This window comes from Drosophila sulfurigaster, chromosome 2R (assembly GCF_023558435.1).
Source record: "Drosophila sulfurigaster albostrigata strain 15112-1811.04 chromosome 2R, ASM2355843v2, whole genome shotgun sequence".
Lineage (NCBI taxonomy): Eukaryota > Metazoa > Arthropoda > Insecta > Diptera > Drosophilidae > Drosophila > Drosophila sulfurigaster.
The window spans coordinates 601,216-620,011 of NC_084882.1; the positions used below are offsets into that span (position 1 = coordinate 601,216).

The 18,796-nt window shown below is 40.4% G+C and overlaps 1 protein-coding gene across 1 annotated transcript; it reads left to right on the forward strand.

Moving 5' to 3' along the window:
* Positions 1 to 1,850: 1,850 nt before the first annotated feature.
* Positions 1,851 to 7,868, forward strand: LOC133839663 (uncharacterized). The gene is made up of 5 exons (XM_062271299.1): positions 1,851 to 2,111; positions 2,428 to 2,506; positions 7,391 to 7,566; positions 7,631 to 7,744; positions 7,833 to 7,868. Exons 1-5 carry the CDS (start codon positions 2,064 to 2,066, stop codon positions 7,866 to 7,868), a joined length of 453 nt encoding a protein of 150 aa, XP_062127283.1. The 5' UTR covers positions 1,851 to 2,063.
* Positions 7,869 to 18,796: the final 10,928 nt, after the last annotated feature.

The window sequence follows — 18,796 nt, forward strand, 5'->3', positions numbered from 1 at the left end:
TTGTCCAGGCCGTTTGAATTGCCGCAACTAAAGTTGTTTTGCTATCAAATTGCCTGCCTCCTTCATATACCTTGCGCGATAGCAACCCCCATACGTTTTCCATTATATAATATTAAGGTCAGGTGAATATGGGGGCCATTCGAGCAAGTCCACATTTTGATCCTTAATCCATTCTTTTACCACCCTAGCTGTATGAATAGGAGCGTTATCTTGCTGGTAAGTCCATTAAATAACGTGAAAAATATTGGAGTAATAAGGAAACGCTATCTGTATTATAGATTTGTAGGTTTCTGCCCTCATTTTGGAAGTAACAAATTGCAGGTCACAAGTGCTAAAGACTGATACCGACCCCCAAACCATTACGCCTCCTTCACAGCTAAGGCGACGGTTCAGGAAATGCTCTTCCTTTCGAAGATCGTGATAGTAATAATTGTATCCATCGGGGCCGTCCAAATTAAATTTTTTTTCGTCGGAAAAAAAACTTTCTGCCATTCGCTCGTCCAGCTCATGTGCTTACGCGCAAAGAGCAGTCGTGAAGCTTTATGTGCATAATTTAACAGTGTTTTTTTTAAGTTTCACTCGTTTTAGATGATCAGCCGACAAAATCACTCTTTTAACTGTTGACACATTAGCTTTAATTTTGGGTGCTGAGAGATGCGAGTTGGACGCAGCTCGCACAATATGCCTCCTGTCTGCCGCAGAGGTGGCGTGTTTGACTCCGCCTTTCATGTTTTTGCCATATTCTGATTTGTTTCTCAAAAAATTTCTCACAACATTTTGGCTTCGTCCAATTTATTGAGCGATCACTTTCATGATAGGCTTCAATTTGGCCTCTTTCATATTCCGATAATTGTTTTCCGCTTCCCATTTTTCAATTAATTTAAAGAAAATATTGTTATTTACTCCAAGTGACCAACAAATTTACATAAAAAATAAACAATTAAAATCGAATGATATTGCATATGTGTGTCGTTTAAAGCATTGTAAAGCACGGGTTTATTTAAGTGCAGATAAGGCTCGCGTTTTTTCCAATCCTGAGAAAATAAAGCATATTCATGGCCATAAAATGGAAAAAATCGATGTGCTGTCGGAAATAAAATTGAAGTGTCAAACCAATTCCGACGACACCAAAAAAATATTTAATGATGTTCTCGCGAGTTAAGCACACATACACGTACGCATACATACAAGAATTAGTATTCATATATTTGGATATATATGTATATACATTTATGCAAAAACATGACGGTGTGTGAGTATGTTTTATTCAAGAATTGATATACATATTTCAATTTAATATTTTTTGTTTCGTTTTATAATAGTTTAGAAAAACAAATGGAGAAGAGAAAGACAAAGAAAAACACAACCCTTTCTTCCAAAATCACCAATTACTCCAGAGGATGTGCGCGATGCTTTTAATGATGAAAATATCATGAACCGTTTTGGCATGACGAAAGGAAATCTTCGGAAAGTTTTTTTTAAGAAATTATATGCATCAAGTTAATTTGTTTATTGTGTATTTGCGTCTGACAAGGTCATCATCATGAAAGTCGATATTGACGAGCAGAAAAGGCATTTCTTAATAGACGCCACATTTAAAGTTTGTCCTTTCGGGGATTTTAAGCTTATTATTTATGTTAAACTCACGCAAAAGGTGATTATTTTATTGTTTGTTTAATTTTATATTTTATTTGACATTATTATTTATTTTTTAGATAACACCTTTCCTATTTGTTTTGATGACACGTAAAACGGAGCTCTGTTACCAACACCTGTTTACGTATGTTGACTCAAACATTTGCTGTCTTAATGGTACATCATTTATATACGATTTTGAGAAGGCGATGCGCAACGTTTTGAAAATATGAATTTCTATGCTTGCTGTTTCCATTTTACACAAGCATGTAAAAGAAATGCAATCAAAACTATTGGTTTGGATAAAATGCTTTCGTGCAGGAAACTTGCGTATATGCTGTTTATGAAATTTACCTCTTTTACCGGAATGCAAGATTGTTGAAGCATTTAGTCTTCTTGAAGCTCAAGCCACAGCCTTAGATAAGAAGATGTTTTCGCCCTTTTTAAAATATTTTAAGAAGCAGTGGCTTAAGAAGGTATCTATTTCATCATTTTAAATGTATGCTCTCCTTTATTCATCTTTTAATTTTAATAGGAAGGACCTAAAAATATATCGGTATACAAACGATTTACAAGAACCACGGGCTCAGTTGTATCTGGGCAATAAAATTCGAGCAAAGGGACACTTTTTCAAATTTGTGGAATGTATCATTGATTGCGGAGTATGAAAAAAGTTCGCTCTTCTCTTTCAAAATGGTGGGATAGGTAATTCAACACAATCAAATCCTATATGTGTAAGTATATACGAAATTTAATTAAAGCCATTAAAATATAATAAGACTTTAATTTCAGCATCGCGCTCAAAAAATTATGGATGCAATGGATTTGTTTGACAAGGGAGAAATTGACATACAGGGTTTTTTGACACTTACTGTTTCGCTAAAATTTTTTTTTTTTATCATTTTATTAAGTGAAGAATCTGTACAGAAAATTTAAAGTACTTTAACATCACAGGAGTATCAAATATAAAAATAAAACCAAACATCAACACAAATATGAGGATTACATACATCAGGATTACATCAATGGTCTCGTTGGAAGTAACTTCCTGGCTAGTAGGCTGCGATGTCTTCTAAGTTTATCGCTATAGCGGCTTGTGTGTCTCCCAATCTGTTCTTCCACAGTATGTAGCTTCAAGTCTCTATGAAGCGTTGTGCCACGCACGAACCAGGGACAGCCTGTTATGTTTTGTAGTATCCGATTCTGCAACACCTGAAGCCGTTCAAAGTTGGATTTGACTGCGATCCCCCAGATCTGAATACCATAAAGCCAAATTGGCTGGATGCAATGCGCATACACTGCCCTTTTTCATCTTAGCGGCAAAGTGCTTCGTCTTTGTATAAGCCAACGCAGTTGCTGGATCCTTAGGTTACATTTCTTCACTGTGGCTTTTAAATGTGGCCCAAATGTAAGGCGCTTGTCCAGTGTTATTCCAAGATACTTGGCTTGGGATGGCTGCTCCAGAGTAACTCCTTCTATTTGGATTTCAGGGGTATTCATTATAAGCCTCTTCAGTGTGAAACAGGGGTTCGTTGTTTTAAGCGGATTTATTTTCAAGTTCCACCGTTTACACCAAGCAGCAAGAGCTTTGAGATATTCTTGTATTCCATTAGCTGCTTCTCTACGGCAACTGGAGTTATAGATGACTGTAATGTCATCTGCATAGGTCGCAGTAAGTGCTTTGGAAGGAGCTTGGTATATCAGCAGTGTACAATGAATAAAGCAGCGGTCCAAGCACACTACCCTGTGGTACTCCTGCACTCATACGATAGTTATTAGAGTATGTATCCTTAACTTTGACCTTAAACTTACGTCCATCCAGATATGACCTTAAAATTCCATAGTAGGAGGTTTTTAATTTTGAACAATAAGCCATCATGCCACACCTTATCGAAAGCTTGCTCCATATCTATAAAGACTGCGTTGGAATACTCCAGGTCGTCAAAGGCCTGTAATATATGCTTTACCAGTCTGTGGACTTGTTCTACAGTGCCGAGTCCTCCTCGAAAGCCAAATTGATGGTCTGGCAAGATATTGCTTTCAGTCAAAATCACTATAATTCTGTTGGCGATGAGTCTCTCCCACAACTTAGACAGGGAGGATAAGAGGCTTATTTGACGGTATGACTCAGGATGAGCCTCTGGTTTACCGGGCTTGTGGATCATCAGAACTGCAGCTAATTTCCATGGCCTTGGAAACATTTGGATCCTAATATTAGCATTAAAAATTAATGCTATATATAGAATCGCTTTTGTAGGCAAAGCCTTGAACGTTGCGTTGCAAATCCTATCAATACCTGGCGCTTTATTTTTTGGCAAAAATTAAATGACTTCGGATATTTCCTCAATCCTTATAGGCTTAATGGGCAATGACATCTGCAGTGGAGTATCCAAACTTTGATGGGTCTCTCTACTTCGTTCTATTGAAGCAAAGTTATGGGGAGTGAAGCGATCCTCTAGATGTTGACCGAAAGCATTGGCCTGCCCCACTTCATTTTTTGCAGGTTCACCACCAGGACATCGAATAGAAATCTGTCTAAGAGGTTGTCGTTTAAGCGATTTTGTGCACTTCCAAAGTGAATAATTTGCGTCAACTGTGTAGTTCATGGAGGAAAAAATCGCTTCGGAGTTCCTTCAAAAGGGTTCGTAGTTATTTCGCTGCCCTGTTCCACAAAAGACGGTCCTCAGGATCTTGAGAACAAATAGCTCTTCTTCGAAGACGTCTTTTCCTTTTTATTAGCTCTCTTGCTACCCTTGTGAGAGCAATACCGTAGCTTATGGGCCGAAAATCAGGATCAGGTGGCGTTGAAGCAGAAGCAGCTTCTATGTATATTATCTGTTCGAATTTCGACTGCATTCTCAATGTCTTCTTTAGTGTCCAGAGTTGAATTTAGTTGGAAAGAGTTATTAAGAATTTGTTTAAAAGTGATCAGTACGGCTTGTGATTAACCGAGGACTTGGTCTGACATTAGTACCATTTGTTAGCAGATTAACAATAAGGGCTAAGTGATCAGATCAGAAGTGATCAGGTCCCAGCTTTGACATATATTTATTTGAGAATCCAGTATTCCATGGTATAATGCGAAATCAATACAAGTAGCCCTGTGACTAGGTACATATGGGTATCTTGTTGGTGAACAAGTGGCAAGTATTTTAGCCCTGCTAACTGAACCCTCTCGGTGAATTATATGTGTCGCCCCACATCCAATGTCGAGCATTCCAGTCACCTCCAACCAGAAACCTCTGGCCACAAGAAGCCAATATTTCAGTAGAATGTCTTTCTTCAATTTTGTGCCTTGGAGGACAGTATATATATATTACTTCCATATATCCCAAGCCTGTCGCAACTTTAATGAAAGACATTTGAATGGTTTGTGTTTCAATAACACGTTGTGGGAAATGACTGAGAGAGCTCCTCACCAATACCGCAGCTCCTCCATTACCGTGATTATGCCGTGAAGGTTTTTACGCTTCGCCTCGATTGAGTCTTATTTCACTTAAAAGTAGGATATCGACGCCATTGTTGTGCGCAAAGAATTCAACTTCTCTGGCTTTTCCTGACATGCCATTGACATTCCAGATGACGATCTTTAGTGTGTTCATTTTAAGGCGGAAACATTGTTGTGGACCTGGAGAACTGATTTATCCCCAGCCAATTGCTTGATGGAGTTGGCCGTTTCAAAAACCATATTTTCGAGCCGTTCAAGTCGTAGACTGTTCTGCTTGTTTTGCGTTTGTTGTTCCTGCTGCTGTTGCTGTAGCCATAAAAAGAATTGCTGCTGCTGTTGTTGCTGGAGTTGTTGCTGCCATTTCAAAAATTGCTGTTGCTGTTGCTCCAATATTGACTGAACGTAAAGAGCATTTTGTTGTTGGCGTTGTGCAGTAATTTCCTTCGAGTTATGTACTTGTAGACGGCGCTGAGCCTGTCCATTTCCATTTTATGCGATTGAGACATATATTGTATATACTATTGCAGACAGAAGGGTTAGGCATTTGCTGAATTGGTTGCTGTCGTACTGACTGTTCTTGCTGTTGTTTTTGTTGTGGTTGTAGTGGCGTTGGTTGCAACCCTTGTAACTTGCCGTATGATTCCCTCCACAGTGCATACGTGCATACATACAGTGCATACATACAGTGCATACACATTGCTTTGTAAAGTGATCTTCACCACAACGAGAACAATTGGGATGACGACGGCAGTATTTCGCTGTCTGGTCAAATTCTAGGCATCGTATACATTGAGCGATTTCCGATGTTTTCCGCATCCTTTCTATCCTTACTCGTTGTCGGCAAAGCGTTGCTATATCATATACATCATTTATTTTAGAAAAAGGCTTGATATTAATAAAAAAAATATGTTAAGTTTCTCATCTCGGTTAGACCTCAATCTTGGGTTATGTACCTGAAGGGCTTCAAAGCCTAAAGCTTTAAAATTGGCCACAATTTCGCTACTTAATGTGCTATGATGAAGCCCCTTAACTACTATTCTGTGAGGCTTCTCTTCCTTCAATTGGTACGTTTGGAATTCAATATCAATTTTATCAAAATGATCAACAATGGCTCAATAAGTTTGAGAGTCCTTGGGAAAAATTCTGGCTGTTACTCCTTGGATAACTTTGACTAGTACGTTATCTAAACTAGTGACCTCCGATATGACATCAAATAGATCGTTAAGGTTTGTAATACTTAAAACTATTTGCGGTGGTTTTGAAGTAACATTAGCATTATTATTACTATCAGAATTAATAGGTTGAGATCTATTGCCTGAGTCATGTGTTTCCATATTATCATTTGATAAATTTGTTTGGGTAGCTGCCATAGAGCTAGTAGGGCATTCCTCTGCAGCACTACTGCTATCTTCAACATGTCTGTCACTGTTTAAGTCGACTTCCATGTCTAGTAAGGCAAACCTATTCCTAGAGCTTGCCTTGCTGGTTGATGCTGTGGATGATCCAAATGACAATTCTATGTGCACCTTCTTAAAGTTACCAATTGGTGAGAGTGTTTTACTTACTCTTACTCGACAGATGTTTTTGGCTAATCTTCAACTTGGTAGCAGCACCATTAAATGGAGGAGACGAAAATCCAGAAGTTTTATTGACAGTTGTAGAGATAATTGTAGCACCTCCACTGAGAGATTCGCATAATTATTATCCATGCTCACTGCAGAGCAAACACTGCTGATTGTCGTAGTTGATGCAGTTGAAAATTGTATTACTAGTAGCACTAGTAAATGTAAGCGTTGTGGTTATGCTACTAATATTTTGAGTTACAGAACACAAAGGGATAATACACAAAATCACTAATAATTTCTGACCTTATCTCCAAATGTGATTTACCAGCAACTTGTTGCATTTTTTTTCATAATCAAACTGCTTATTGACTGTTGTTAGAACTGACTGTTAGAAAAAATATTTCCATCCATTACCAAATATTTTACTAATCAATTGTAACTTATTTGTTTCAGTTTGTCTTCAAATAGCAAAAGTTCCTGCTAAGTTTTGTGAAGGACTTAAGAAGGTCAGATCGCTTGACAGATAAGCACAGAGGGGCGACGTACTGCCCAAACAGGCACAGAATGCAGTCTTATCGCACTACAGTAATGTTTTTGTTGTTGTACAGCTGCAGAGGACTGCGTCTGAAATTTACAATTGACACACGAAGAGTGCGCAAATAAGAAACTCAAAAAAAAAAAGAGTTACACATGTTTTGCTTATCCGTGACACAACCGATCTCAACAAGAGCAGATTAGCGACTCGTTTCGCTAAATGACTGTTTTAATAAACAGGACCTGTTCGACAGTGTGCATATGGATTCCAATTTGTCGGGAATGTCATCTGAAATGAAGGCATCAACATTATCGCTTTCGACGAGTGACTCAAACACTAGTCAAATATCCGATTCATCTATATTTCAAATGAATCCCTGCAATGTATGTCTCATCGAACCAAAATCGGTTTTATTGCGCCCCTGTAATCATGTGAATGCTTGTGCAGCATGTTGGGATCAAATTCTGGCTCATAATCAAGAACAGAACGATGATCCTAACGATCCTGGCAGTGGTGAACCAAAATGTCCAACGTGTCAAAAAGTTGTTAAAGAAGCTATCCGTAATGTTTATATATATAATTAAAAAATTAAAATTACAAACTAAGTTTCATGCACATTATGGTTGTAATATGGGCAATTCTCTTACAGAATTTGTGCGTCCGTCTTTATAGTGAAAAAACATAAACTAAACCAATTTTAAAAATAAGGAAAGGTAATTCTTATAGCTCTAGATTAGTAAGAATAACCTTCACTTATTTTAAAATTGGTATAGTTTATGTTTTTATACCCGCTACCCATAGGGTAGAAGAGTATTATAACTTTGTGCTGTAACAGCTAGAAGGAGGCATTTCCGACCCTTTAAAGTATATATATATTCTTGATCAGCGTCAACAGCCGAGACGATCTAGCCATGTCCGTCTGTCCGTATGAACACCTAGATCTCAGAGACTATAAGAGATAGAGCTATAATTTTCGACAGTATTTGTTATGTTTGCACGCAGATCAAGTTTATTTCAAACTTTTACCACGCCCACTCCCGCTCCTAGACGTGCGAATTCTGGCATATACAATAATAACAATGTTGTTTGTGATTCCTGAAAATTTGGTTGCGATCAGGTAAAAATTGCATAGAGGGTTCATAAGCAATGCGATAGCTCAGGTGGTAGAGTGCAAGCCGATCATGTTGTGGTGGTCGGGTTCGAGCCCGCTCGAGGTGCAAACGTTTTTATTAGAATTTTCCATATGTATAATATATAAGTTGAACTGATTTATATAAAAATTAATAAAATATTAATACATATAGTTAGATGGAAAGTTGAGACCTCTTCGTCTCAGCTATGAAATGATCGATGCCTTTAGCCACGACTTTTTAATCGGTTATAGGCTGATAGTGACGGTATTCGATGTAATACCTCTTTCGACTTATTTGTCGAGTAAAAAAGGTTTCACAAAAAAAGACTTCAGTTTAGTCTTACAATTAATTTATTTGTACATGCGTACTGTTCCAAGTCTGCTTAATTACTAATCTCAGCATAAGCTAGGCTTCAAGCTTTTTAGTGAAAGCTTAGCTGCCGTGTACATACTGTACATTAATAATGAGCTTAAAGTTAGGGTATGTGTGGGTGTACATGACTCCCCCAGCACGAGTTTCGACAATATTGTTGAAATTTTCAGTGGATTAAATATTGAATAGGTGTATACAAAAAAGGTTCTTAATTTGTATCATTTTCATTTTGGTATTTATATCTTCTTTTTACCTGAAATTTATAAATTTTTTTTGTTGGGTTTTCATCAGATACCATGTAGTTACCAGCTTGATTATGGTTACTTATTTCTTTATAAATTGGATTGGATTTTCCTACTTGGTAATTCTTAACGTATACATTTGCGAAGTTTGGCTCATTTAAATTATTTTGTTTCGCATTTAGATTCTGCTTATTTTTCAATAATTTTTTAGACAATTTTAGAATATCTTCATGACAAAGTATGTTATTAAATAAATCTATTGGTCTAGTATTTGTAATTGAATGTATTGTGTTATTGTAACAAATAATTGCTTTATGGACATTTTCTTGAACTGTGTCAGTATTGTTTGGATCCGCGTTATACAATCTTATATGTTCATTTAGTGTTAGATGTAATCGTTCCACGTCCGAGTTTCCGGTTTTCTTGTAAAGAGTTGTAAAGTGCACATCTATGTTATTTTCCAGGAGAAATTGCTTAATTACAACTATGTTAAATTCGTTATCAGTTACAATCTTCTTTGGCTTTCCCAAGTATTAAATTCTCAATTTTATCGCGTTAAGCAAAGAGATCCAGGATCTACATATATATAAATATCTATATCTATATAAATATATTTACCTGTCGCATATTTAGACATTTTGTCAATTGACGTGAGATATATTATATTTCTTTTAGGGGTACCAAATGTCTATATGTATTACATCGTTAATTTTGTTTGGCGTTTCTGTTATATTTAAATTATATTTTATAGGTTGCCGATCGTATTTAGCTAAGTTACATATATTTTACAATTATTAATATAACTTTGTATAACTTTTTGCATATTTGGGTAGTAGTATTTTTATACCCGGTACCCATAGGGTAGAAGGGTATTATAACTTTGTGCCGGCAGGAAATGTATGTAACAGGTAGAAGGAGGCATCTCCGACCCTATAAAGTATATATATTCTTGATCAGCGTCAACAGTTGAGACGATCTAGCCATGTCCGTCTGTGTGTCTGTCCGTCTGTCCGTATGAAACACTGGATCTCAGAGACTATAAGAGATAGAGCTATAATTTTTTTTCGACAGCATTTGTTATGTTTGCACGCAGATTAAGTTTGTTTCAAACTTTTGCCACGCCCACTTCCGCCAACGCAAATCAAAAAAAATCAAATAACAAGCGTAATTTCAAAGCTAGAGTTGCGAGGTTTGGCATATAAAATAATTACTATAGTAGTTGTGATTGCAATCAGATAAAAATTGTGGAAGGTATTAAAGAAATACTTTTGTATGGGCAAAAACGCCTTCTTACTGGGGGTTTGAGTTGCTTTATCCGACAATCTGGTATATTGTGCCGTCCATAATATATTTTGAATGTGATACCATATCCATATACCAAATATACCGCTTGGTATATTTTTAGTATTTTGTAGTATTTTCGGTATATTCTGAAAATAGTACCGCAATATTTTGCTTTTATTCAAAATGGGTTGCGGGTATCTCATATCGGAGCACACTCGGCTGTAACTTTCTTACTTGTTTTTTTTTTCTTAACATTATATACTGCCTAGTGTTCGTGTGTAGCTTTACAGGCTGCACTCTAATTAAGCAGATGTTCTTCCGCTCAATTTTAAAATTTTTATTTTACAATGAAATTTTATGCATCGCAGTGCATGGGAGAGCGGTGAGCGATCTTAGAAGCGCAGTCGGCTCACTTTCCGGGTGTAGCTTGTTGCGCTACACGTGGCCGGTGCTGGCTGGACAGGCTGCTATTTCTTCTGCGTAGGGGCACCGGGGCTGGCTGCACAGGTGTACTCACAATGCGGTGAGCTCAGTGGTCCCTCCCAGTCGTTTGAGCATGTCTTCCTCAGAACCGGTATCTTCTTTGCTGGCGGTGGTTGAGATTTGGTTATTGTTTTGCTTATATTTATACCCGCTACCCATAGGGTAGAAGGGTATTATAACTTTGTGCCGGCAGGAAATGTATGTAACAGGTAGAAGGAGGCATCTCCGACCCTATAAAGTATATATATTCTTGATCAGCGTCAACAGCCGAGACGATATAGCCATGTCCGTCTGTCCGTCCGTCCGTCTGTCCGTCTGTCCGTCTGTCCGTATGAACACCTAGATCTCAGAGACTATAAGAGATAGAGCTATAATTTTTCGACAGCAGTTGTTATGCTTGCACGCAGATCAAGTTTGTTTCAAATTTTTGCCACGCCCACTTCCGCCCCTGCAAATCAAAAAATCGAATAACAATCGTAATTTTAAAGCTAGAGATACGAATTTTGGTATATACAGTAATAACTATAGTAGTTATGATCCCTGAAAATTTGGTTGCGATTAAAAAAAAATTGTGGAAGTTATTAAAGAAATACTTTTGTATGGGCAAAAACGCCTACTTACTAGGGGTCTGAGTTGCTTTGGCTGACAATCTGGTATATCGAGTACACTCGACTGTAGCTTTCTTACTTGTTTGTATTGCAGTGTACGTTGTGGGTATCGGCTCTTGCTTTTTCTTTCTGCGTGTAATTTTGCAGATGTGCTTCACGACAAAATGTCGTTGCTGATTTGCAGTTTTAGCAGTTGAGCCCTTCGGGCTCTTAGGCGTTTTGCTACGCCGCCTCTTCTGCCACACATACCACTCTATTTACTGCGTTAAGTTTCAACAATTTACGTCAGGGTGCTCAAATTCGTCTTATGGCTGTGCGTTTACTAACACAGACACAAGAAAACGTGCAGCTTTTGTGTTGGGGCGCAGCTGTGCACTGAGAGAAAGAAAAACAGTTTTATACCCGCTACCCATAGGGTAGAAGGGTATTATAACTTTGTGCCGGCAGGAAATGTATGTAACAGGTAGAAGGAGGCATCTCCGACCCTATAAAGTATATATATTCTTGATCAGCGTCAACAGCCGAGACGATCTAGCCATGTCCGTCTGTCTGTCTGTCCGTCTGTCCGTCTGTGTGTCTGTCCGTCCGTCCGTATGAACACCTAGATCTCAGAGACTATAAGAGATAGAGCTATAATTTTTTTCGACAGCATTTGTTATGTTTGCACGCAGATCAAGTTTGTTTCAAATTTTTGCCACGCCCACTTCCGCCCCCGCAAATCAAAAAATCGAATAACAAGCGTAATTTTAGAGCGTAATTTCTAGAGTTACGAGTTTTGGTACATACAATAATAACTATAGTAGTTATGATTCCTGAAAATTTGGTTGCGATCAGATTAAAATTGTCGAAGTTATTAAAGAAATACTTTTGTATGGGCAAAAACGCCTACTTACTAGGGGTCTGAGTTGCTTTGGCCAACAATCTGGGACATTGTGCCGTCTAGGATATATTTTGAATGGTGTACTATATCGATATACCAAATATACCATTTGTATATTTACTTCACATATATTGTACTTCACATTTAAAGTTTTTGGTAAAAAAAAAGTGCTCTCTAATTCATCACTCATTTTTCTGGCCTGCCAAAAAATTTAACACAACACAACTTTCGATGGTCCACCACGAAATAAATCAAAACCCAACCCAGACAGAAGAATAAGTTCCAGTGCACGTGTTCGAGGAAAAATCGAAAACAAAATACATTGCGGTCAACGAAGCGTGACGACGGAAAGAAATGTAATGGAGAAACAAGCAAAATTGTTTTTGTTTCGCATGCAAATCGAAGCCCATATGCACGGCGTTCATGGGCGCAGTACCCATAAGCACAGGGCATCTACAAAAACAAAAATGCACTCAGTGTATATGCGTTAAGCACCCCCTGATTTAGACCAACAATGTAGTCTTCTGCAGCAGAAATTCTTCTGCTTCTCCGATCCTTGCCTCCAGCTTTTGTGAGGTGCTCGCCAGTGGTGTGGTGAAGTTCGTTGAGGTGATTGCCAGTTTATTGGTTGATTTTCACTTCTGCTTAACTTGTGCAGATTTCGTGAAACTTGTCACGGTCGCCATGTTGTCAGAAACTGTACCACAATTATCTCATTGGCATTTGTTGGCGCATTTGATGTAGATTAGTTAAGATAATGAAGTTGTCAAATTATGCCACCATGTCTGAGTTCGGTATTCCAGCAAAGCTGATATGTCTTTGCAGGATGACATTGAGCAGCACCATCAGCTCTGTCAAGGTAGGAACGAACCTCTCCGAACCTTTTAATCCCGTTCGAGGTTTCAGACAAGGCAACCCCCTGTCGTGCAACCTCTTCAACTTCGTGATGGAAGGGGTTTTAGGGAAAGCCGATGTACATCGAGCTGGCACTATTTTTTTATAAAAGTGTCCACCTCCTTGCTTACGCTGATGATATTGACATCATTGGCCGCAGCAAGCGTGATGTCACTGCTGCATTTCCCGCTATCGAAAAAAGAGTCAGCAAAAGTGGGTTTGGCGGTAAACGAGGGCAAGACGAAGTATATGCTGTCGACAAGCAGGGAAACGCGGCGCCTAGACTCCCATGTGGTAGCAGACAGCTATACGTTCGAAGTGGTCAAGGAGTTCACGTACCTTGGCACTGCCATTAACACCAAAAACGACGTCAGCCTGGCAAATGTGCAATAGAGACCTCTCTCGCCGAACAAAATTAGCACTCTACAAGACACTCATCCTACCCGTGCTCTTATATAGCGCAGAAGCATGGGTAGTGTCAATCACAGATGCAGCAGCGCTTGGGATGTTCGAGAGAAAAATTCTTCGCAAGATCTTCGGTCCCGTTCGGATTGGGAACGACTTTCGCATTCGGATGAACCACGACCTGTACGAGTTGTACGACGACGTGGACGTGGTACGGCGCATCACGATACAACGTCTGCGCTGGCTCGGCCACGTTGTGCGTATGGATGAAGAATCTCCAGCTCAAAAGGTATTCGAAGCGAGCGTCGACTATGGGCGACGACGAAGGGGACGACCAAATCTTCGATGGAAGGACCAAGTAGAGCAGGACCTTAATCTACTGGGTATTTCTAATTGGAGGAGGCGCGCGAAGAGCAGAGGCGCCTGGAGGGAGACACTGAGGTCGGCCAAAACCCGAAATGGGTTGTAGTGCCACCTAATAATAATAGTTATGATTCCTGAACATTTGGTTGCGCTCAGATAAAGATTGTCGAAGTTATTAAAGAAATACTTTCGTATGGGAAAAAACGCCTACTTACTAGGGGTCTTAGTTGCTTGGCTGACAATCTGGTATATTGTGCTGTCTATGGTATATTTTGAATGCGGTACTATATCGATATACCAAATATACCATTTGGTATATTTGTGTAGTATATTCGGTAAATTTTGAGAAAAATACCGCAAAATATATTTCTTTTATTCAAAATGGGTAACGGGTATCTCACAAGTAGCTTTCTTACTTGCCTTTCCTATTTTTCTTCGTCACGGAAAATTTCCCACGCCCCTTCCTTTTGCGTTCTTCTTCTGTGTCCGTTACTCCCGTTCCCATTTGGGTGTAAAATACCACAGCGCTGCCCTTGGTATTTTTTCTAGTATTCTTTTGGTATTCTTGTTTATTGTTTGCTACGCTCTTTCCTTATCGTTTTTACTATCTGGATCGATTTCAGGCAAAAAAAAACTATTTCCATTTTGTATTTTTGGGTATATTTTCTTGATTTCCCGGTTTTGAGTCCGTATCCTTGTCGGACTGTAAGAGTGCCCAGTTACTTTCTCATCCTCTTTGTGTTGCATGTCATCGGGCAAACCCGATAAAAGTAAAGTTCGACTGTCCGTGCCCTCTACTAACGCCGGTAGAACTTCTATCAGCCCCCTTTACCTAAATCCAGCAATTCGCCTATTCATTCGCAATCGAAAAGGGAGGTCCCGCACGGTCAGCTAGTGTTTCGCCCGCTTCTGGCACCAGGCTTGCAGTCAAATCTGCTTTTCGCTCACCCGCAATGCGCTCACGCGTAAAAAAGCACTCAAGATCCAGTGCTCTCAACTTCTTTCTCTCCCACAACTCTCCACCGCAGGCTCTGGGGCGCAGAGCCGAGATTTGCAAGGGCTCGGCGCTAGATCTGCAAAATGCGTCGGCATTTTGCCTCTCCAGTGTCGACCTAAACTTATTCTAAAGCGGTCACCCCCAACAACCCCAACTCTGTGTGTTTTATTGTAATACCCCAAAAAATATAAATATATGTATAGAAGAGAAAACGCGTGTGTTTTTAATTCTTTTACGGGAAAATGGAAACATCTTGGAATTATCTGCGCCACCACAACATATACAATATACTATAGTAATTGTGGTGCTAAAAAAAAGCGGAATAGCAGAGAAAAAATTTAAGAAAAAAACTAATTTTTATAAAGCTGTATGTTTTTCATTAATAAACCCTCAATACTTAACATAAAATATATATTATTCATTAATACAGAAAAATTAAGAATTATAGTATTTTTAATATATCGTCAATATTATCTGCTTCATTATTATTATTATATGGCCATGACAACCCTTTTATCGGGTCTCAGCCTGAAGCGCAATGTGCCTCCACGCGTCCCTGTCCTGAGCGCGCCTTCGCCAGTTGGTAACACCAAGTGTGGACAGGGTTTCCATCACCTGGTCTTGCCAACGCGTTCGGGGTCGTCCTCTCCTTCGTGTCCCAACAATCACCGCATCAAACACCTTACGAGCCGGAGCGTCTTCATCCATACGGGCAACGTGGCCCAGCCAGCGAAGTCTTTGAGATTTCACTCGACTGGCCACGTCAACATCACCGTACAGCTCATACAGCTCGTGGTTATATCTGATGCGATAAACATCGTCCACGCAGATTGGACCAAAGATTTTACGAAGAATTTTCCTCTCGAACACTCCAAGAGCAGCTGCATCTGACTGCGTCACTGTCCAGCACTCCGCACCATATAGGAGTACTGGAAGAATGAGCGTCTTGTAGAGTATGGTTTTTGTGCGTCGAGATAGAGCTCTACTATTGAACTGCCTACTGAGCCCAAAGTAACACCTGTTGGCAAGTGCTATTCTCCGCTTAATCTCCAGACTGACATCATTTGTACTTGTTATAGCAGTGCCTAGGTAAATAAACTCCTTGACGGACCCAAAGCTATAGTTTTCTGCAGTCAGCTGAGAATCAAGACGCCGCGATTCTCTGCTAGAGCACACCATAAACTTTGTTTTCTCCATATTCACTGCTAGTCCTACTTTCGCTGATTCCTTTTCAATAGCCCCGAAGGCTCCTGTGACATCACGCTTGGTGCGGCCAATGATATCAATATCATCAGCGTAACCAAGGAGCTGGACACATCTGTTGGTTAATATAATACTCTCCATTAGAATATTGAAGAGTATACAAGACAGCGAGTCACCTTGTCTGAGGCCACACTTGGTAGTTGTTGGCGCATTTGATAGTTATTAGTTAAGAGCATGAAATACCAAATGAAGTTGTTAGAATTAGGGCGAAGCGAGAGCGCAATAAAGCTTTCGTTTGTTGCTCTCTGAGCGAATTCGCCTCGCTTCGCCGCTCTAGTTAAGTTAGGCTTAATGTAACTTAGCATAGATTTATAAAGACAGTTGAAATCGAACACTTATCAGCGCGTCATCATTTACTCCGTTCTCGTTTTCGTCGTTTGTAACAACAACAATTAGGTTCAGTCTTTGTGTTCGCGAATAAAGCGGAATTCTAATTGCAAAAACTCTTGTAATTTTTCAGTAGTAAAGGTTTCGGATTGGCCACATCCTACCTTGACAGAGCTGATGGTGTTGCTCAATGTCATTCTGCAAAGTCTAGTCAGCTTTGCTGGTATACCAAGCTCAGACATGGCGGCATATAGGCAATCTCGCCGGGGGCTATCAAATGCGGCTTTGTAGTCGACGAAGAGATGGTACGTGTCGATCTGGTTTTCGTAAGACTTCTCCAGGATTTGGCGCAAGGTGAAAATCTGGTCAACGGTGGACTTGCCAGGCCTGAACCCGCACTGATAAGGTCCAATCAGTGCTTCAGCATGGGGTTTCGGTCTTTCACACAATACGCTCGTTAGGACCTTGTATGCAACTGGAAGAAGACTAATTCCGCGGTAGTTGGTGCGCAACGTGGCATCACCCTTCTTCAGGATGGGACAGATCATGCTGAGGTTCCAATCTTCGGGCATGCTCTCCGTCATCCATATCTTACTGATTAGTTGGTGCATGCTCCCTACCAACATATCACCAGCTGCCTTAAACAATTCTGCCGGCAGGCCGTCAGCACCTGCAGACTTGCTGTTTTTAAGCCGTTGGATTGCATCCTTGACTTCGATATGACTTGGGATTGGCACTTCAATATCAGTGCCATAGATTGGGGTTCGTGAATCATAGTCTTCAGAGTCTGTGCTTGAGCCAGATAACAGACTCGAGAAGTGATCCCTCCATAACTTCAGCACGACCTCTGCTTCTGTGACAAGATTTCCATCATCGTCCCTGCACGCCACTTAAATCCTTGGGTCAGACGCTTGACCCTCTGGTAGAAGTTACGTGCTTCATTTCTGCATCTGCTGCTCTCTATGCTCTCACACTCTCGCCTTTCCTGCTCTTTCTTCTTGCGTCTGAAAAGGCGTTTTTCGTCTCTTCTTCTCGACCTGTAGACATCCACAATAGCTCGTGTCGCCCCAGCCTGCAGTGTTCTTCTGTAGGCGGCGTCCTTTGCAGCTGTTGCGTCATGACACTCCTGATCGTACCATGGATTCCTTGTTAGAGGACGCTGGAATCCAAGCACTTCTTCTGCCGAAGCTCGCTTATGTCTTCAGGTATTGAAGGTGCTCGGCTTAATAGCCCCGAGACGTGAGTGGAGAATGCATTCTTCGTCTGTTGTGATTGCAGCTTTCCGATGTCCAGCCTTCTTAACGCACTTCGACGTGCAATCTTCGCCACACATAGCCGTGTGCGAATCTTAGCTGCAACAAGATAATGGTCGGAGTCGATGTTGGGACCCCGACAGGATCGCACGTCGAGTATGTTAGATGCGTGCCTTGCATCGATCACAACATGATCGATCTGATTTCTGGTCAGTCGATCGGGAGAGAGCCAAGATGCCTTATGGATGTCCAAATGACGGAGTCCGGTACTAGGAACTACCATATTATGCGCAGCTGCAAAGCCTATTAATCTGAGACCATTGCTCGAGGTGGTCTCATGTAGACTAAATCGCCCGACGGTGGCACCAAAGATGTCTTCTCGTCCTACCTTGGCATTAAAATCCCCGAAGAGAATTTTAATGTCATGGGAAGGACAGCGGCCATAAGCTCGGTCGAGCTCCGCATAGAAAGCGTCCTTGGTGGCATCGTCCTTTTCCTCCGTTGGGGCATGTGCGCATATCAGGCTGATGTTAAAGAATTTGGCAGTAATTCGGATCGTTGCAACTCTCTCGTTTGTTGGCCGAAAGTGAGAGACTCGGCGCCGCAGCCTGGCACCTACGACGAAACCACAACCAAATTCATGCCGTTCTGGGTGGCAGCTATAGTATATGTCACAGTTCTTCTTCTTTATGCAGCCTTGTCCTATCCATCGCATCTCCTGGATAGCAGTGATGTCAGCCCTGCATTTGTTGAGGGTATCTGCTAGTTGTTGAGCAGAACCAGCTCTGTACAATGTTCGTACGTTCCAGGTGCATACTCTCAAATCATTGTCCTTTTTACGCTTGCTATGGTCGTCAACGTTAGATCGGTTCCTTTCCGAGGCTTCTCTTGCTTCCTTCACTGAAATTGTGTTTTACATGGGTGGATTCCAAGTCCTACGCCAAAACCTAGTTTGTAGAGTTAGGACTCTCGTCGCGCGCTTTAGTTTGCCACTCAACGGCTGTCGAGTCTGCTTATCTGCTTCATCTACTCCTTAAATTCCGTGCTCTGCAGTCAGATATCTCTGACTTTTTGCTTGTAGGTGAAAAGTTTGGCATCGTCAATTTGTT

Bases quoted from the DNA above. Each gene is read 5' to 3' on its own strand.
- LOC133839663 (XM_062271299.1), top strand. From the start codon at position 2,064: ATGTTTTCGCCCTTTTTAAAATATTTTAAGAAGCAGTGGCTTAAGAAG. The intron at 2,507-7,390 runs CTGTTTCGCTAA...CAGATTAGCGAC, and splicing joins ACAGGGTTTTTTGACACTTA to TCGTTTCGCTAAATGACTGT. The intron at 7,745-7,832 runs GTAATGTTTATA...ATTCTCTTACAG, and splicing joins AGTTGTTAAAGAAGCTATCC to AATTTGTGCGTCCGTCTTTA.